The sequence below is a fragment of the Lepus europaeus genome, chromosome 9 (genome assembly GCF_033115175.1).
Source record: "Lepus europaeus isolate LE1 chromosome 9, mLepTim1.pri, whole genome shotgun sequence".
NCBI classification, from domain to species: Eukaryota; Metazoa; Chordata; class Mammalia; order Lagomorpha; family Leporidae; genus Lepus; species Lepus europaeus.
This window is the reverse complement of record NC_084835.1, coordinates 83,113,927-83,136,035: the sequence shown is the minus strand read 5'-3', so window position 1 is coordinate 83,136,035 and position 22,109 is coordinate 83,113,927. Positions and strand designations below refer to the sequence as shown.

General features: G+C 39.8%; 1 protein-coding gene across 17 annotated transcripts in view; it reads right to left on the bottom strand.

Moving 5' to 3' along the window:
• DTNA (dystrobrevin alpha) overlaps nucleotides 1-22,109 on the bottom strand; it is a 303,884-nt gene that overhangs the window by 82,116 nt on the left and 199,659 nt on the right. For all 17 annotated transcript variants that reach the window (XM_062201516.1, XM_062201515.1, XM_062201520.1 and 14 more), the window contains one exon: nucleotides 6,082-6,167. In XM_062201516.1, the coding sequence (XP_062057500.1) occupies nucleotides 6,082-6,167 (86 nt within the window). The remainder of the gene's footprint in view (nucleotides 1-6,081; nucleotides 6,168-22,109) is intronic.

Sequence of the window (22,109 nt, the reverse complement as noted above, 5' to 3'; positions counted from 1 at the left end):
ATCCCTGTTAAATATAAGAGTGAACACAATACAATTTTATCAATTAAGGTAATGATATTGGAGCTGGCACTGTGGTGTATCGAGTTAAGCTTCCACCTGAAGTGCAGGCATCCCAAATGGGTGCTGATTTGAGACCTGGCTGCTCCGTTTCAGATCTATTTCCCTCCTAATGGCCTGAGAAAGCGGCAGAGTGTTCGGGCCCCTGTTTCCATGTGGGAAACCCAGAAGAAGCTCCTGGCTCCCAGCTTTTGCCTGTCTCAGCCCCAGCCATTGTGGCAATTTGGAGAGTGATCCAGCAGATGAACACCTCTCTTTCTTCCCCTCAACTCTGCCTTCCAAATAAAAATAAAATAAATCTTAAAAAATAATATTGTACCTAAACCAAAATATTAAGACTTTTCTCATCCACCTTCAAAATATTGCAATATTGCTACTTAGTAAGTTTTACCTCTTATGTTCCCTTATAACTAGTTAAAAAACAACAAAAAAATTACCAACAGCAAAACAAATTGTGCAATTTCAAGTAGAAACTCCAGAATTCCAACTACAAGGGAGAAAAAGAAACAGGAAGAATAGGTTGCGTTTCTTAAGCAGGATGCCAGTTTTTTGATTCTGAGCAGGCTGGCTGACTGCAAAGGTGGAATCCTGATTATCTTCAAAGCTCTCATTTTTTAGACGAGGACACATACTGAAAAGTAGTCTACACTTTTCAAACCTATCACTAAAAAAATTTAGACATCTCTAGCCAGAATCAAAGCAAAAAGAGTACTTACCGTGAATTTCTACACACTTAACAAATATTAACCTCATTTGTGTTGAGGAAACTGTGGTACGTTATAGCCAAACTAGGGCTGAACCACTGGGATTAAACAGTGAATGGCTGTTAATGGACACTTAGGTGTTTAAAAAGAAATGAGGGGGGCCGGTGCTATGGTGTAGGGGGTAAAGCTGCCAACTGCAGTACCAGCATCCTATATGGGTACCGGTTTGAGTCCCCGGCTGCTCCACTTCTAGTCCAGCTCTGCTGTGGCCTGGGAAGGTAGCAGAAGATGGCCCAAGTCCTTGAGCCCCCGCACCCATGTAAGAGACCTGGAAGAAGCTCCTGACTCCTGGCTTCGGACTGGCGCAGCTCTGGCCATTGTGGCCACATTGGGAGTGAACCAGCGGATGGAAGACTTCTCTCTCTCTCTCTCCTCTGCCTCTCTGTAAATCTCTACCTTTCAAATAAATAAATACATTTAAAAAAATAAATGAGGAGACTCCCAGGGAGCTATCAAAATGGTATGTGTTATTCGTACCTCAGTTTTGAGCCCTCTGTGTTCAGATAAATGTGCCTTTTACATGTAATTTATGTATATATATAGAGATATATAGTAGAATGATATGTTAGTGATTAAATTAGCAGGCAATAATAAGAGCACTCAGAACAGTGCTTGGCATAGGACGCAGAGTAGATATGTTACTTTTACTACTAATTTCATATCTCATTATTTTGCCATTTACTTTATATGTTTAGGCTCTTCCTGCCCAAAGGGTTGTTCTGTAAAGCTCCTAGTCATATTCTAAACCACCTTTGTATTTATTTAGCACCATATAAAGATTTATTTATTTATTTGAAAGGTAGAGTTACAAAGAGAGAGGAAGAGACACAGAGAGATATTTTTAATCTGCTGGTTCACTCCCTAGATGGCCACAATAGCCACGGATGGGCTAAGCAAAAACCAGGATCCAGGAGCTTCTTCCAGGTTTCCCATGTGAGTAGCAAGGACCCAAGCATTTGGAACACCTTCTGTTTTCCCAGGTGCATCAGCAGGGACTGGATCAGAAGTGAAGCAGCTGGGACACACACTGGTACCTATATGGGATACCAGCATTGCAGGCAGCAGCTTTACCTGCTACTCCACAATGCAAGCCCCAATGATAGGTACTTTGAAGAATTTACATTCATTGATTCGTCCAAATAGAATTACGTTAACACATATTAAATGTGTGAAATTGTGGTAGGCAATGAATACATAGAAAAATAAGAATGTAGCTTCCCTCCTGGAAGGCCTCAGTCAATTGAGGGCACCAGGGAAGTACTTGCAGGGTGTATCACAGAACATCACACATTGTAACAACAGGGTGTGTTGTATAGGATGCAGCAGGAGCTAAGAGAGAATGTTCCTGGAGGGAGGAATGGGTCAGGAAAGATTTCTTAGAGAGATGACTTTTGGGCCAAGTATAAAAGACAGTTAGGGGCTGGTCAGGCACAGATGAGGGAAGTGGGTTTTAGGAATTAGGATTGGGCTGCACATAGCCGATGACCAAAAGCACAATGCATCCGGGACCTTTTAGCAGTCCACTGTGGCTGTGTCTTCGGGGCACAGAGAGCCATCATGGGAGGAGAGGTTGAGGTCCGAAGAGCTTTGAAAAGTCTGCTACAGAGCTTAGATTATGTCTGGAAGATGCTGAAGGCGATACCGAAGATTTTAAAGCAGGCCAGTGAGTTAGTCAACATTAGCCTATAGTACAGGTAAGCAAGGAGGCAGAACCAGTGTCCTAATAGGAACTCAATGAATACGTGATGTTTGCTGTAATACTAATCTTTGAGACAACATAAAAGTTCTTCCCAAAATCTGTAGAACAGTACCTGATAGATTGAGTTTACAGTATTAGATTTAGAATTCCTTAAGAACTTTAGGACTCCCCAGGAGCCCCAAGGTAGACATAGAAACATGTGTTCTAACCAATTAAAACAATAGTTTATAACTGGGCCAATGACAATCTGACAGGTAGAGTATATGAATTAGATCAGTTTATATTTAGGTTACCATATTGCACAACTGTAGGAGGCGCCCTTCCTTTCCTAGGCTGGATGAATGATGTGCCCTGCAGTTACACAGTGAACACTGAATATCAGTTAGTGGTGGCCCTAAGTATTAGATATTGCAGTACAACATAGAGTTCTTGTTCCTTTGAAGGCATTTTTTAAAAAAAAATCACCTTCAATTTTCTGTTATTGTTTTCCTTTTTAAAATTTCTAATTTACTCTCAGCCAATTATTTTTGTTCTATGCTTTCCAAGGGACTAGTTGGAGCAAACCGAATATTCTTCATGCTTCTGCACAAAAATACAAAAATTGCCAAACCAGCACAGCTGGCATATTGGCTTAAAGTGAGTTAGAAAAATTCATATTTCTCTACAAACAAAAATAAGATAGGATTTTGGATGTTTTCACACTTAAGAAATGATAAATGTTTAAAAGGATAAATATATTTTTCCTGACTGGACATTACACAATATATGCATGTAATAAAACATCATAGAGTACCCTCAAAATAGGTACAGTTTTTATATATCTGTTAAAATTTTAATTTTTTAAAAAGTTTAAATAAAGGAAAATAAAATCCTCAAACTCTGGAAAAAAAACTATGTTCCTTTGTTTTGCTTTTTCTGATTATAAAATCAATGCCAGCAATCATGAATTCTCTTGCTTTATCAATAAAATGCAAGTCAGCAAAGAGACTATAGAATGATCCCACCCTATAGAGCCAGTACTACTCATTCAGTCAATAATGGTAACTAAGGTTAGAGTAATTGGTGACTAGGAATAGTCATTTTTGATGAATACTTTGGAAAGATTCCTTGAACCAACTGTTTTCAGCTAAATTGTTTTGGTCAAATTGCTTTCAACCAAGTTACCGAGAACCCACTAACAGCATCTCCGTGGAATTAACTACATGAGAATGGATTACTCCGTGCCTATCACGGTCATGCCTTTCCTCTCCCCGCTGCTGGGCTGTGATGCCACCCTGGGAGGAGATTTAAAGGCTGGGTGCCTCTGGAGCAAGCTGCGACTCCTGAAACCGATGCACTGCTCGCCCCCCACTCAGGAGGATGAAATCAGAGTGGAAAGACAGAAAGTTCCTGGGTCCATGAGGGTACACAATTGAAGCACTTAATCTATTCAAACAATAATGCTGAGCATGTATGTGGAAATTTTTTTTTTTTTTTTTAACTTGGAGCTCATGTCCTCTGTACAAATGAGGTCGGCAGGCAAGGCCCTTGGGACTCTCTTCCTCTGTATTGGTTCATTTTGCTAAACCCCCTGTTCCTACCCTAACCCTGAAAACAATGCTTTCTTGATGACTCTGAAGCTATTTTGCTTTCAAATTTTTATTTGAGAGATGGTGGTGGTGAGAAGGAGAGAGGGAGGGAGGGAGGAGACAGAGCGATAAAGTTAGAGTTTCCATCTGTTGGTTCTCTCTCTAAATGTGCGACGACTGGGGCTGTGACATGGCTGAAGCCAGGAGCTAGGAGCCAGGAACTCACTCCAGTTCTCCTACATGGGTGCCAAGAACCTATAGTACCTGAATCATCACTCCTGCCTGTTAAGTAGGGTCTTCATTAAAGCTGGAGTCACGGACCAAAGGTTCACCTACCCTCATCTCCCCCGCCCTCCCCCCCAACATCTTCCCTCATTCTTCCTCTGTTGGTGGTTGAAGAAGCAAGAGAGACTGTCAGATGCCCACAGGCAGCAGAGGGGAGCAGTGTAACCCTACAGGGATGTAAGGTACTCCTCCCAGAAGGATGCAGAGGGAAGCTGAAGAGCGCAGAAGTGAAGTCAGTCACCGGCAGGTCAGCGATGTGGTCACAGAGCTGGGCTTGCGAGCTGCAGCTCCTAACTCCGGTGATGGTGTCCGTCCTTCCTTCCTCCCTCCCTCCCTCCCTCCCTCCCTCCCTCCCTCCCTCCCTTCCTTCCTTCCTTCCTTCCTTCCTTCCTTTCTTTCTTTTTTTTGACAGGCAGAGTGGATAGTGAGAGACAGAGACAGAGAGAAAGGTCTTCCTTTTTTGCCGTTGGTTCACCCTCCAATGGCCGCTGCGGCCGGCGCATCGCGCTGATCCGAAGCCAGGAGCCAGGTGTTTCTCCTGGTCTCCCATGCGGGTGCAGGGCCCAAGCACGTGGGCCATCCTCCACTGCCTTCCCGGGCCATAGCAGAGAGCTGGCCTGGAAGAGGGGCAACCGGGATAGAATCCGGTGCCCCAACCGGGACTAGAACCCGGTGTGCCGGCGCCGCAAGGCGGAGGATTAGCCTGTTAAGCCACGGCGCCGGCCAATGGTGCCCTTTCTAACACAGCAGTATCATCCAAACTCGTAAAACTGAGGACGGACAGGGTTAGGTGGGAATTTTTCTTTGAAACAGAAGCATCGAGGTCATTTTTAACCTGGTTGAAAATGAAAATTCTTTATCCCATTCCCACTCTGCATCTATTGAATCATAAAGTCTGGAAGAGAGACTCAAAAGTCTGTTTTAAAAAGCTGTCTGGGTGGCTCTCATGTAAACTAAAATTTGACAACCACTGGTATAAGAAAAAAAAGGGGTTAAAATCCTGGTGCCATCTGAGCTATGTAATTTTGTTTATGTCAGAGTCAGCTTTTTAACTTGTAACAGACAAACAAACAGAAAAAAGCTCTACTGTATTTTTGGTTTAAAAATTGTACCTCACTTAGTGACAGAATGCACATAATGGCCCATAATCACTCAGTGTATTCAGCTACCATGTCTTCATTGGCATGTAGGTAATTCTGATTATACTGTTTCTGTGTAATCCCTATGTCTGTAGCCTCGCAGTGTCTGCCTTTGGAACCTTTGAAGTTGCCAGTAAGTTGAAAAGCACTGGCTGAGAAGAGGGAGGAAATGTGTTGGGAACTTTGGTCGTAGAGGACTTTAAGGAGAAGGCCGACCAATCCTGGCCTTGGTGTCTTTACAATGATGAACTGCCTGAAAGACCTGTCACAGTACTATGAACTGTAAAAGAATGTTTATTTTACATTAATATCCTAAAGAATGTAGTCATGATGCTTAACAGGTTATAAAGAATAATAATCCATAAGCAGAGAAAAACATGCATTTCATTAATATTTATCTAATATGAAAATAATTCTATGACAAAATCCAAAGATCAGTGAAGACTGCATTTCAAACAATTCTCAAAGGATGAGGAAAAGAATCAAATGGGTAGAGGGACACGGTAGGAATCGGGGAGAGGAAAATTGGTATGTAGAGGACACAAAGAGAGACACAAAGAATGACTTACATCTTAATTTGTCCATGATCTTCCCTCCGCACAATGTGGCTAAAGCCATTTTGACAGCAAATACTGAAATTTTACCATGGCCTTCCCTGTTTAATAACAGAAAAAAAGATGTCATTTGGAGTCCTTCCAATAATGAGGTTTGACATTTTCCATTCCAAGGAAATCACAGGATACATAGCTACATCCATTATGTGAACACATCCGTTTTAGAAAAGGTGGTGAATATAGTTCAGTGTGCACTTCTGAAAAACTGTATTCAATGTTTCCTTTTTTCCCAGGAGACATCAGAATCTTCCAGTTTATTCTTTGTATATGTCACTTGCTCAAAACCTGGGCTGGTTGCCAGAGAACTATGTAGTAGCTAACTAGATTTAAATAACAAAACATGCTTTTCACTTTGGTTTCATGAGATAATTTTGTGCATGATTCCAGTCCCTATAATTTTTTTAAACTAGGATTCAGAAATATCACTCTTTTTCATCAGAGAATTCCTGAACTTGGGGTTAGGGTAACCATGGGGACTTCCTCACACATGTAGTTTTTTACCATCGTTTCCTACCGCAAGCCAGATGTGCCTATGTGATATATTTACATGCTTATTCTGATATATTACAGGAGTGAAAGCAAGAACTCTGAGCAATCCTCCTTCTACCTAAATGACACAAGTGCTGCCAAACCTTCATTGATTCAGGAAGTATTAAAAAAATCTGTTCTTTACAAAATATAGTAAAAAGAGCACACTGATGTTACAATGCACTGATTTCCAGCTGGAAATAAACTTATAATCATATCCTTGGAACACAAAAGCATACTGTGTTAGTAATAAATTTCTTCAGTAGTTGCTTATCTTAAGAATTATCAAGAATTACTTAAAATAATAAGGTAAGTGAAGTCTGTATTGACAAAGCTTTGGTATATAGAAAAAGTCTTTTATATTCATAACCTGATATATTAGAAAATTAGGTACAATCAAAAAATGTGTCTTTGTTCCTTACTAAGCTTCAGAGAGGGTCATTTATTATTCATCTTTGTTGTTGTCATTCTTATTGTAATGACTGCAATGGAGTTAGCCAGATGCAAAATTAACTGAACACCATGCTAGTGACTCTCCTATTATATTTCTAAGCCCGAGCCCCAAACTTACACAAGTATCTATTGGAAATATCTAGTTGGGTCCCTCAAGCTTAAAATAGGAGAAGTCTTCAGAAACTTCAGGAAAAATGAATATTATGAAAAAATTATATATGCATTTTAACTTTCTGCACTAAATTTATCTTTTTCTACCCACTTTGTAATTTTTTAAATTTATATAAAGTGAACAAATTTCATATATCCAGATTTAGGAGCATAGTGATACTTCCCATCCTATCCTCTCTTCTGCCCACACTCTTACCCTCCCTCCTCCTTCCTCTTTCAAAAGTTCTTTAAATTTTACAATGACATACTTTCATTTTATTTTATAATCATGAGCTGAACCCTCTACTAGGTAAAGAATTCAACAAATAGTAAGAAAAAAAAGCTCTGTTCCTCAACAGTAGAGGAAAGGGCTTTAAACAATAATTAAATTTCAAAATGGCAATTTTGCACATTCACATTACATTTTTTGTACTCTAGTAGTTACCACAGATCAGGGAAATCATATATTTGTCTTATATACAACAAATATATTTGTCATATATTTCACTAAGTAATGGTTTCCAGTTGTATCCATTTTTGTTATAAAAGACAGGATTTCATTCCTTTTTTATAGCTGAGTAGTATTCCATAGAGTGTGTGTGTGTGTGTGTGTGTACACCACATTTTCTTTATCCAGTCATTAGTTGATGGACATCTGGTTATTGCAAATTGAACTGCAATAAATATAGGGTACAGATAACTCTTTCATTTACTGATTTCATTTCCTTTGGGTAAATTTCCAGAAGTGGGATGGCTGAGTCATATGGTAGATCTATTTTCAGATTTCTGAGGAATCTCCATTGTATCTTCCATAATGGTCATACTAGTTTACATTTCTTCCAATAGTGTATTAAGGTACCTTTACCCTTACATCCTTACCAGCATTTATTGTTCTTTGATTTCTGTATGAAAGCCATTCTAATTGGGTTGAGGTAAAACCTCAGTGTGGTTTTTATTTGCACTTCCCTGATGGCTAGTGATCCTGAGCATTTTATCATGTGTCTGTTGGCCATCTGAATTTCATCATTTGAAAAATTCCTGGGGGATGGCACTGTGGCTCAGCAGGTTAATGCCCAGGCCTGAAGCACCGGCATCCCATTTGGGTGCTGGTTCTAGTCTCGGCTGCTCCTCTTCTGATCCAGCTCTCTGCTATGGCCTGGGAAAGCAGTAGAAGATGGCCCAAGTCCTTGAGTCCCTGCACCCACATGGAGACCCAGAAGAAGCTCCTGGCTCCTGGCTTTGGATAGGTGCAGTTCCAGCTGTTGCAGTCAATTGAGGAGTGAACCATCGGATGGAAGACCTCTCTCTCTCTCTGCCTCTCCTCTCTCTGTGTAAAACTGACTTTCAAATACATAAATAAATCTTTAAAAAAAGAGAAAAATTCCTGGTCATGTTCTTTTCCCATTTCTTAACTGGATTGTTTGTTTTGTTGTTCTTGAGTTTCTTGAGCTCTTTATAGATTCTGGATATTAATCCTTTATCAGTTGCACAGTTTGCAAATATTTTCTCCCATTCTGTTGTTTGCCTCCCCACTTTGTTATTTCCTGTTCAGTGCAGAAGCTTGTTAGCTTGATGTAATCCTGTTTCTCTATTTTTGCTTTGATTGTGCTTTTAGGGTCTTTTCCAAGAAGTCTTTGCCTATGCCAAAGTCTTGCAGAGTTTCCCTGATGTTTTTCTCTAGTAATTTGATGGTATCAGTTAGTAGAATATAGATCCTTGATCCATTTTGAGTGGATTTTTGTATAAATTGTAAGGTATGGGTCATGTTTCATTCTTTTGCACATGAAGATCCAATTTTTTCAGCACCATTTGTTGAAGAGACTGTCCTTGCTCCAGGGATTGATTTTAGCTCCGTTGCCAAAGATTAGTTAGTTGTAGATATGTGCATTAATTTCTGGGATTCCTATTCTATTCCATAGGTCTACATGTCTATTTTTGTGCCAGTATCAGACTGTTTTGGTTATAACTACCCTTTAGTATGTCTTGAAACCTGGTGTTGTGATGCCTCCATTTTTGTTTTTGTTGTATAAGATTGCTTTAGCTATTCTGGTATCTCTTATGTTTCCGTATGAATTTTAGCATCTTTTTTTTCTAGATCTGAGAAGTGTTGTTGGTATTTTTGTTGGGATCACATTGAAACTGTAAATTGCTTTGGGTAGTATGGACATTTTGATGATATTTTTTGTGTGTCTTCTTTTATATCTTTCTTTAATGTTTTGTAATTTTCATTGTAGAGATCTTATACCTCCTTGGTTAAATTTATTCCAAGGTATTTACATTTTTTTGTAGCTATTGTGAATGGTACTGATCTTACAAGTTCCTTCTCAGCCATGGCATTGTCTATATATACATGCTATTGATTTTGTGTGTTGATTTTATATCCTGCAACTTTACCAAACTCCCTTATGAGTTCTAATAGTCTTTTGGTGGAATCTTTTAGTCTCCTATATATAGAATCATGTCATCTGCAATCAGGGATAATTTGACTTCCTCTTTTCTAATTTGTATCCTTTTGATTTCTTTTTCTTGCCTAATAACTGGCTAAAACTTCCAGAACTGTATTTAATAGTAGTGGTGAAAGTGGATATCCTTGTCTTGTCAGATCTTAGTGGAAATGTTTCCCTTTTCAATATGATGGTGGTTGTGGGTGTGTCATATAGTGCCTTGACTGTGTTAAGGAATGTTCCATCTATACTCAATTTGCTTAAGGTTTTTTATCATCAAAGGATGTTGTAGTTTATCAAATGCTTTCTCTGCATTTGAGACAATCAATGGTTTTTATCAATTTGCAACTTTTTGAAGCACTCTTTTTTTTTTTTTTTTACATTTTAAGATTTAGTGCAAAAAATGCATAGGAGAGTGAGGGCCCTGTCTAAAGGAGAGAGGTAAATCTGTGTTTATACTGAATACCAGGAACCAACCACATGGAGGAACATCTAGGCTAGGAAGCATAGGGCAGGTTGGCCTGAAGACCACAAACCCTGAAGGGCTGCAAGAGGGCAGGGAAAGGGGGAAGAAGAGATTGAAGCACTCTTGTAGAACTCATCTTTACAGAGCCCTTCCACAACACTCAGAGCAACCCAAACACTACCTGTTCTTCCTTCTCTAGCCTTCTTCTGGTGGTCAGAACCACTCTTCACCTAGCAAGGGTCACCTTGGATTTCTTGCACTTCCTTAACTCATTACCACCTCAGACAAATGCTTAAGGCACTCAATTACATCTCAAAATTATATATCGAACTCAAAGTCTTCTGTCCATTCTGTCCATTTCCACTATGATTGCTTCCATCAGTTCTTTCTTTACTACAGTAATAACTGCTGAAATGATCCCTCCAATTGTGCTCAGAGCACAGATATGACCATATTATTTCATTATTTAAAATCCTTGTTTGCCTGCTTTTGCAGATTGATAATTGAGTGCTTTTATTATTTTTTTTAATGCTGACTTACTGATGAGAAGAATGGAGTTTTGACTTTTTCTCAAGATATACAAAGCTGTCTCATCCGGGCTCACTGGCTATATTTCTGTTGGTGGACCCAACACCACAGTCTCACTGCTTAGTGTCTCCTGGCCCCTGTCTTTCCCACCACAGTCTAAGGCCCTCCTGCACATTTGTCAAGATGCTGCCCTATTTCATGATTCACCCAGCTCTGAAAAGAGGTTTTCTTCCTGGATCTCAACAATCAGATAATCACACTCTCCTTCACTTTTTACTATCATGTAGTACCTGTCATACTGAGTGAGCTTGATTTGTTTGTTTCCATGTCTGCTATATGACTTGACTCCACAGTGTAAGACAGTTGGTGGAAAAAAATAATTCTTCAAATTAGAATTCCCAATGCCTAGGACTTTGTCTTCCACAGAGAGTAGTCAACGCATTTCTTATATTAGTAGATATTAGACTTCATAATAGGGATTCCTACTATTTTGAGTGTTCATTCATTAAGATGTTTACTAATTTTAGAGCCGATAGCTTTTACAAAAATGGAATGATCTTTATAAAAACCACTAGATTCAGAATGATTCCATGACCCCTGACTTCCCAAATGCTTGGGTAATTGGAAGAATCATACATTTCACTTCAGGAAATCATTAAGCTTCTTTTCCCAAGCTGAAACATGGTTCAAATAATGAAAACAGGAAGTCCACAAAGCATGGGAGGTTAGGAAGATAGCAAGAAGTTTTAAAATGCAAAGAAACTGCAGAGCATTATATGTGAGATGATGTTGACAGCAATTCAAGCTGCTTTCAATGAATCAGCGAGAACAATTTAACTCTAGAGGACTGAGCACAGAGGATGTTGGAACAGAAAGTTCTCCAAAAAAGAAAATGATAATAGCTCATGGGTGAATTCTTAAACCTTAGCTTCTAATGAAGAAGATCACTGGGAAACCGCCAGTCCTGCATTGTTCCTAGGAACAGAAGATTGATTATATCAAATCCAACAGTGGTTGTATCAGAGCTACTCAGCCAAATTGACACAATAAATCTATATAAATCACCAAGTGGAAGGCGGCTGAATGAGGGCTTTGCAGGAACTCAAGGGTGAAATTAGGCCACTGGAATCTATTGTTATGCAACCTACTGAGCCAGATTGCAAATGTGACCCCTGTCATGAAGAAGGATTCAGAGGGTATGCAGGGATTTAGATCATGGCAAGCACACCCATACTGAATGCGTTCAGAACCTGCTCACCCCAGGCACAGGATAAATCATTAAGGAGTTTAAAGAGTGAGTGATAAGCCTGATTCTACAATGGAGAATGGGGCATCAAAAAACACCAATGCCCCTTTTATTTTTTAAAATTTTTATTTATTAGACAGGTAGAGTTAGACAGTGAGACGGAGAGACAGAGAGGAAGGTTTTCCGTCTATTGGTTCACTCCCCAAATGGCCGCTACGGCTGGCACTGCACTGCTCTGAAGCCAGGAGCCAGGTGCTTCCTCCTGGTCTCCCATGTGGGTGCAGGGCCCAAGCACTTGGGCCATCCTCCACTGCCTTCCTGGGCCACAGTAGAGAGCTGGACTGGAAGAGGAGCAACCAGGACTAGAACCTGGCACCCACATGGGATGCCAGAGCCGCAGATGGAGGTAACCAAGTGAGCCACGGTGCTGGCCCCAACCTCTTTTATTTTTTAAAATAAGATTTACTTATTTGAAAGGCAGAGAGAGGCAGAAAGGGTGAGAGAGAGAGAGAGAGAGAGAGATATCTTCCATCTGCTAGTTGGTTCACTCAAATGAATGAATGCAATGGCCAAGGCTGGGTCAGGCCAAAGCCAGGATCCAGGAGCTTCTTTTGGGTCTCCCATGTGGGTGCAGGGACCCAAGCACTTGGTCCATCTTTCATTGTTTTCCCAGGTGCATTAGCAGGGAGCTGGATCAGTAGAGCAGCCAGGACTCGAACTGGTACCCATATGGGATATGCTGGCACTGCAGAGGGCAGCTTAACCCACTGCACCACCGCACTGGCCCCCATTGCCCCTTTAAAAAACATTTTCAGGAAGTATAACAGGATGCAGACAAAGGAAGAAGAAAAAGCTTTTCTAAAGGTCCTTGACTAGGTTCCATGCAAAGGTTATTACTTAACATCACCTCGGGATTGGGCTCTCTATTTTCTTGGGAAGAATTGGCACAGACACTGGTAGGACTAGGGAGAAGCTGGCACACCCTCAATGGAGACATAGAAAAGCTATGTTAACCAGGAATCATTATTAGTTGAGATCAATTTATTTACAGCCATAATTCAGGCAGCAAAACTGAGGAAGCATGGGAAGGTGGAAAACATAGGTTGTCCCTCTTGCTGCAGGACAAACAGCCTGGGAATGGTACAATACATGGAAGAACATAGGAAAACAACTACATTATTTTCTTGCTTCTATGAAAATCTGTGAACGTGTAGCTTTCATTTCATGAGCAGCTCTGATTTGCACCTTAAAAAATACATAACAAGCTGGCGCTGTGGCTCACTTGGCTAATCCTCTGCCTGCAGCGCCGGCACCCTGGGTTCTAGTCCTGGTTGGGGCACCGAGTACTAGTCCCAGTTGCTCCTCTTCCAGTCCAGCTCTCTGCTGTGGCCTGGGAAGGCAGTGGAGGATGGCCTAAGTCCATGGGCCCTGTACCTGCATGGGAGACCAGGAAAAAGCACCTGGCTCCTGGCTTTGGATCAGCGCAGCGCCTGCCATGGCGTCCATTAGGGGAGTGAACCAATGGAAGGAAGACCTTTCTCTCTGTCTCTCTCTCTATCTAACTCTGCCTGGCAAAAAACAAAAAAAAAAACCAAAAACAAACAAACAAACAAACAAACAAAAAAAAACCAAGGGAGCTAGAGAGTATACCTAGCAGATGTATGTCATTTCCCTTGGCTATATACCCAGGAGTGGGATTGCTGGGTCACACTATTTTTAGTTTTGTGAGGAACCACCATACTGTTTTCCATAATGGTTGTAGTAATTTATATCCCCCATTTTTCTCCACTTCTTCCCCAGCACTTGGTATCTTCTATCTTTTTGATAATAGTCAATCTTTTTTTTTAATTTAAAGATTTATTTATTTGAAAGGCAGAGTTACAGAGAGGCTGAGAGAGAGAGAGAGAGACAGAGAGAGAGAGAAAGGTCTTCCATCCTCTGGTTCACTCCTCAATGGTAGCAATGGCCGGAGCTGGGCTGATCCGAAACCAGGAGCCAGGGGTTTCTTCTGGGTCTCCCATGTGGGTGCAGGGGCCCAAGGACTGGGCCATCTTCTACTGCTTCCCCAGGCCATAGCAGAGAGCTGGATCAGAAGAGGAGCAGCTGGTACTTGAACCGGTGCCCATATGGGATACCAACACTGCAGACAGCAGCTTTATAGTGCAGGCTCCACAACAGCCAATCTCACCAGTGTGAGAAGATATCTTATTGTGGTTTTGGTTTACATTTCCCTGATGATGTAACATAGAACTTTTTTTCTTTCATGGACCTGATGGCTACTGTTATGTCTTTCTTTGAGAAATGTCCATTTAGTTCTACTGCCATTTTTAATTGGATTACTTGTGCTTTTTGCTAGTGAATTGAGTTTCTTAAATATTCTGGATATTAACCTTTTGTCTGATGTATGGTTTGCAGATGTTGTCTCCCATTATGTACGTTGTCTCTTTACTCAGTTGACTCCTTTGCTGTATAAAAGATCTTTAGTTTGATGAAATCCAATTTGTACGTTTTTGCTTTTCTTCCCTGTGCTTTTGGGGTCTTTTCTAGAAAATTCTTGACAATTCCAATATCCTCAAGTGCTTGTCCTTATGTTTTCTTCTAATAGTTCCAACATTTCTGGTTTCAAATATTTCTTTTTAGTTCATTTCGAGTAGATTTTTGTACATGTTAAGAGAGAGGGTCTAGTTTCACTCTTCTGTATGTGGATATCCAATTTTCCCACTGCTACTTGTTAAAAAGACTATTCTTTTCAATGTATGTTCTTAGCATCTTTGTCAAAAATCAGTTAGCTGTATATGTGTATATGTCTGTGCTTACTTCTAGGGTCTCTGTTCTGTTCCACTGGTCTATGGCTTTGTTTAAATACCACTATTATGTTTTTTAAATTACTGTAGCTTTTGTAATATATTTTACATTCAGGTAGTGTAATGCTTCTTACTGGGGCCGGTGCTGTGGCACAGTGGGTTAACACCCTGACCTGAAGCGCCGGCATCCCATATGGGCACTGGTTCTAGTCTTGGCTGCTCCTCTTCTGATCCAGCTCTCTGCTATGGCCTGGGAAAGCAGTAGAGGATGGTCCAAGTCCTTGGGTCCCTGTACCCACGTGGGAGACCCAGAAGAAGCTCCTGGCTCCTGGCTTTGGATCGGCGCAGCTCTGGCTGTTGCGGCCAATTGGGGAGTGAACCGTCGGATGGAACACCTCTCTGCCTCTCCTCTCTCTGTGTAACTCTGACTTTCAAATAGATAAATAAATCTTTAAAAAAAATGCTTCTTACTTTGCCCTTTGTGTTCAGGATTACTTTGGCTATTCATGGTCATCTGTAGTTTCATACAAATTTTAGCAATTTTTTTTCCAATTTTGTGTCATTGAGATTTTGATATGAATTATGCCAAAACTGTAAATTGCTCTGGTATGCAAATTTTAACAATATTGATTCTTCCAACCCATGAACACAGATGTCCTTTCATTTGTGTCCAATTTTTTTCATTAATTATTTTCAGTTTCCATTATAGCAATTTTTCAACCCTTTGGTTAAAATTATTACCAAGTATTTTTTTTTTTGTAGTTACTGGAAATGAGATTGCTTTCTGGATTTCTTTTTCAGATGATTCACTGTTGATATATAACAATAATAGCGAGATTTGTACATTGACTTTGTTTCCTGCAATTTTGCTAAATTTTTTTTAGTTCTAATAGATTTGTGTTGGAGTTTTTTGGGTTTTCTATATATTAAATCATGTCAATTGCAAACAGTGATAATTTAATGTTCTCCTTTCCAAGTTGGCTGCCCCTTATTTCTTTCTCTTGCCTACAGCTCTAAGCCTTTCAGTACTGTGTTGAATAAAAGTGGGGAAAATGGGCATCCTATTTCCCTTTACTCTGTTTTCTCACTCTGAAAATTTTCAAACTTTTCTAGGAGACAACCAATTGAAAATAGAGGGAGGAGATCACTTAGTCTTTGGTTAAAACACACATGGTTAACTCATCAAATGACTGTTTTAAGAAGACACAGCTGTTTCAAGACATAGTTGACTCATCACAATAAAAAGTTAATAACTGCTTTACTCTGGGTTGGTTTTTGTATGATCTTACAATGGAACCAATTGATTTCTTTTGACTAAAATATTTTTAGAGAAACTTTGCCTGGAAGGAGAAATTTGCTTTTGACAAGAAGGAAAAACAACCAATAGATATTGATACGTTTGGGATGCTGGGTTGAACTCAGAACAGAATGTACAATTTTTTTTCTAACTGCCAAGAAAGTTTCCTATTGGAAGTTACAGAATTCCATGATAAAGTTCAAGACTTCAGCGTGAGATGTGAATTCTGACTGATGCTTTCTTGAAGAGAAAGGAGAAATTAGCTCTCTGTTTACCAGAACTAAAATGAGAAGCTCTTCTTTTACTAATATGCTTTACAAACACATTTGGAGATCTCTTGTGGCAAGCAAAGGCCCAGCACTCAGATTATTCTTTCACACACATTATCTTCCTCACCTCCTCCTCTCTGCTTCCACAAGATGCTTCTATCATGACATCATTCTTTTTTTTCTTAAAGATTTTTTATTTATTGATCTGACAGGCAGAGTTACAGACAGTGAGAGAGAGACAGAGAGAGAGAGAGAGAGACAGAGAGAAAGGTCTTCCATCCGATGGTTCATCCCCCCTCCAATGACATGATTCTTTTTCTAGGAATTATTCTGTTCACGGCATCACTCATTTAGATACTCAGATACTTATTGTCTTTGCCCCAGTGACTGAGGAATAAGACTCGGCTCCTATATTCCATTTGCTCATAGTCTACTGGAGAGAAAGGGTTAAAATCGGTTAATTTTAATGCAACACATTTTTTAAAGGGGGTATCTCATCTCACTTCACCTTATCTTACTATTCCCTTCAGACTATCAGAGCACTTATGACACAGCAAGCTTTTAGCCTATGTTTAATTGATGAATGGACTGGGGAAAAGAACTTTCTAATTTGCCATTTAAGGTTTATTGAAAAATATGAAGTGTTTACTGAGTAAAGTTATAATGATTATTATCACCCTTAACTTTGGATTGTGCAGTTATGTGATGCCTTGCATTCAGAAGTGATTACATTCATAATTATTCTTGTTTTGGGAATAGTCAAGTAAATCTATGAACAGATAGATGCCCATTGGCTCTGGCAAATCTTTGGCTTTTTCCATGATGTCAGAAAATGATCTGGGAAAAGAAGAACCAATAGTTCTGGATCAAGTGAATTTTCCCAGAGTTTCTTCAGAATGGAAGGGGACAATATAGCTGGATGTTTCCTTTTGTCCCCCGAAATTCTGTGTGCCATTCACCCAGAGCATAAGTCTGGTAGAAGATGAATGATAAAACTGTGAAAATTCTTTGGAAAGTGATGCCATTTTAGCAAAATGTAAGAATCTAGAATAAAGTATTTTTCTACTGGAACACACTTTTAGTTACTAGAAGAGAAGGTTTTATGGACATCTTGAACTTAAGATGTGCTAAGATAAAAATCATCAAGAGAAGTAAACACTTTTAAATATCTAGTTTTATCCATATAGAAGATAAAAGAAAAGAGAACATTTGGTTTTATATAAACTCTCTCTCTTTCCTTTGTTCTCACACATAGTCTCCAACATGAACAATGCATTTTGTTGGCTCACAGAAAAATGGCTGTGTACTTTGAAGTACTTCTTGCATTAAATATCAGAATCATTATTAAAATTCAAAAGGCAGAAGGATTTTGGCAGAGTTCCAGAGTCATTTCATATCCACACATTTCAAATAGTGCTGTGGTCCCTTTCACAGTGTTGGGAGCTCAGCAGTGAGAATGATTGTTCCAATGGCTCACCAAGATGCAATACGTCAAACAAAGAAGAAAATACCAGGATTTTGTATTCTCTGCCTAAGACTGTTACACAATGGATTTGTAGTTCTAGATAGCCGTCATAAAACTGACTCTAATGCTACAGAGTAAAACTTATTAAGTCCAAATATTTCTTTATTTTATTTATATTCACTCTGTCACATATGTCTAAATGCCACAAACTGGAAAGGTTATGAATGTGAGCAATATAAATCATACCCTGTACTAAGGGAGACAAGTCTGAGAGGAAAAAAAAGCATACACCAATCCTCATTTCAAAAAATAAAACAGAAATCATGTATCAAGCTGGTTCCTGAAATGAAATGATTTTTCCCATTCATCTCATCTAGTCTGAAGTTGCATGAACTACAAATTATTTAATCTATGTCTCAGTTTTATCATTTCCCCAACCTGCAATATTACAACAATATAGTGCCAAATAATGATCCTGTTGGCACACAATAAATACTGAGTAAATCCTAGCTGTTATTACAATTACTATATGAATATCATTCATGTTATGACTATAGCATGCCCTCTGAAAATAGGAAAACCACTGTTCCTTTTAACATTTATGATTATGCTACTAGGATTTTTTAGTACCTGAATATATATGAAAATGGGATTTACTAAAATGACAAGAATATCACATCATGTACTTTATGAGGAACTGTTCTAAGAAGGAAGATACTACTGGGTTAAGTCTATAGTTATTGGTAGTGTTTTCCAGGGAGGTAGGAAGAAAGTTACAGAAGTATATTGAAGTCTTTGGTGAAAATAGGATCACCCACATTAGTAATAATGAACATCCAGTATAGACTCTATGAATCTAGGTGACCAGGACTCACTTGTCTCGGTAATACCCTGAAGGCTAACCATGAGTGAATGTCAGAAAAAGAATGAAAGGAATTTTGTATGACAAGAGCTAAAAAAAAGATTGACCTATAATTTGTATTGATTTATTCTTGTTTGAGTATGGTCTCAGATGCTGTGCAAAGACATGGTCATACCCTAAAGTGACTTGGGAGAGGCAGTCATAGGAACAGTCAGACGTGCACAAAAAGTGATAGCAGACTCACGTGTGAGAAACAGGGAGATCTGGAGACGGGTGAGCTCCGTGGCTGTGAGAGAAGAGCTTTACAGAGTGTTAGAACTGGTGACGACACCTCTCAAAAAGGCTGCATGTGACAGACATTGGAGAATTATTTTCATCTTGTCACTTTCTGCCATGCTGAGTTACTCCATATTTGCTAAACATTAATGACAACAGAAAAGCTCCTTCCAACACTTCAAAAGGAACTTTTTCACCCAGCACTGGAACGTGGGACAAGCAGTGAGAGGCACAGCTGCGGACACTGTTCGTGGATTTGGAGGACAGAGCCACAAGTACAAGGAGGGAAGGTGGCAGGCTGATTTCCGGGTGCACAGGAGAGAAAGCAGAGGAAGAGAGGAAGCTCAGGCTATTTGCTAAGTTTGTTCATTGCCCTCCCTCTCAGCCTTGTTCCCACCTTCTAACATCTCTTTTTCCATCCTTTTCAAGAACACCCTTCCTGTTCCCTGGAGAACTGAAGAAAGAGAGCTTCTGGCTTGGAAAGAGTCTGCTCAGAAATTGCTGCCTGGGCCACCTTCCTTTTGACAATACAGCTAACTTTAGAGTAAAAATCAGGAATAATAAAAAATACAGTCCAGGGACTCTTTTCAGTGACAGAAGTAAGGATGGATGTAGGTTGTTGGGATCAGATGCTGCCAGTTAACACTGTCCAAATCATCCTATATATGGAGCTGTAGACCATGACTTCTAAGAGGCTGACTTGATCAAAGAGCACAAAGACCCGGCAAACAGGAAATTGATTATTATCTACAGTAAGGATTGCTCTGAACTGTAATCCAGCTTTCTGGAGGGATGGGAGAGGGGTGGAGGAGTGCTATTTTTGGGGAACTATGGTTAAGATACTGAGTCTGGTTCCCAGGAACACACCCAAGTATAGTGGGCTTTGATCTTCATTTCGAGGTAACATGTTTTTTGGCAGAGTCCAACTGACTGAGTCTGGGGAATTTTAAGAAACCATAAAAATGACGAAGTTTCTTTGAATGCACATTCTTGCTCTTCATGAGTTTAAATAGCTATACTGTGCTGTGCTTCCTTTTTTTTTTTTTTTTTTAAAACATCACCTCTTTAGAGACCAGATGCTTAAGGCAACCCCAATTAAAAAAATTATGTATTCATTTCTGCTTATGTGAAAGGCAGAGTGATGGGGGTGGGGGAGATAGAGATATCTTTCATCTGCTGGTTTACTTCCCTAATTCACACAATAGCAGAGGCTGGGCCACGCTGAACCCAGGAGTCAGGAACTCCATCCAAATCTCCTATGTGGGGGTGGCAGGGACTCATTGCATGAGTCATCATCAGATGTCTCCCAGGCACATAAGCAGAAAGCTGGATAAGAAGTGAGGTGGAAGGGCCAGTGCTGTGGTATAACAGGTAAAGTGGCCAGCTGGGATGCTGGAATCCCATATGGGTGCCAGTTCAATTCCAGGTTGCCCCACTTCCAATCAAGCTCCCTGCTAATGGCCTGGGAAAGCAGTAGAAGACGGCCCAAGTTCTTGGGTCCCTAAACAGATGTGGGAGACCTGGAAGAAGCTCCTGGCTCCTGGCTTCAGTCTGGCTCAGCCCTGGCCATTGTGGTCATTTGGGGAATGAACCAGTAGATGAAAGATCTCTCTGTCTTTTCCTCTCTCTCTCTGTAGCTCTGCCTTTCAAATAATCAAAAATTGGAAAAAAAAAAAAAAAAGCTGAGGTTGAGGCACAACTCTATCCAAGACACACTGATATGAGATACAGGCACCCCAAGTGGTGCCTTGAACAACTGCCACAATGCCTGCCTCTCCTACTTTTAATTTTATATTTCCCCATTTTTGTTTTACAAGTCCACTTAAAATATAGCAAATAGGGGATAAACCTGCTGAATGATTCTATAATAGCAAAGGCTATTTTTGTTTTACTAGTATTGGGCTCATTCCTCTCTGACAAAATACAAAGAGCCTCTTAAACACTTCGTTCGGCTCTGTTGTGGGATTGGTGGCAGAAAGTAGCATCAGAAATGGAAATATGGAAATAATGGACCTCATTTGGAGTAACAGGAGTTTACCATTATAAGAAACAGAATTGAACATTCATTTTACTCTTGAGTTTCCCTTCTGATATTCACTTCCAAGTTACATTTTCAGAGAGCTGTACTTCCTGATGGCTTATATTTCACATTTTACTTCAGGTATCAGTAGAACTGCCTATAATTACTTGCTACATAAAAGAAAAGGAGAAGAAATATCTGCAGACTAGGGTTTGTACGTGGATGTGTTTATAAATCCACAACAATGAGGTTATTGACAGTACACATCAAGTGCCTTCTGGACTACCAGAGCAGGGACCAAATGAACATTTCTTCTGAACATTTGCATGAATTGCTTGCTACCCTGGGAAAGTCCTTAAATTTAGCATTCACCAATCTTAAAATGATTCAACTGTATCAGCAGTAGCTATTTAGAGAATATAACAATTTTTCAAAATGATCTAACCAATATTTCTAAACAAAAGTGAAAAATCTTACTCTATTAGTTTAAGTCCCATACATTTCACAGAACAGTAACTTCCTCATTGTTAATCTGATCTGTTTCTGTATTTAGGAATTAGGTGAAAATTATTCCTTTGATTTGATTTCTTATGAATGCTCTAGCAATACTCCAGGGTTTGGTGGAAAATTATGTTTTGCTTTTTACATTTTCCATTGCTAAACTGATAACAAATAAGTCCCCTGCAATCATTAGTGGTAAGTCTGAGAGCTGAGACACTCTTGTAAAGGGGCCCAGATGGAAACGCTGTTACAGAAATTCTACAGCCTGATTCCGTTCTGCTGCCTGTCATGTGGAACCACAGCTTCTCAACCTGCCCTATCATGCAGTTGCTATAGCAATTGGGCCAGAGAAGTATATCTAGTTCTGAGGTTCGCATAAAGCAAGGCATCTACCAAGCTAGAAGGCTCAATTTCAAGTTGCAAATTTCTCAAAATATAAACACCATGGACACAATAATGTGTACTGGTAAAACCAAGCAGGAACAAGTCCATTGCCAATCTAGGTTGCAAAGTGACAGCTGGTAACTTCTGTTGAGCAGCATAATGGCATTAACCTGTGGGGATGGTGGGCACTGTGTTTAGGTCCAGGTTTTTTGCCATCAGGTAGCACTCACAAGTGTCCATGTCTTCTAGAAAACATGAGATGAGTTAAATGTCAGCACATAAAAGACAAC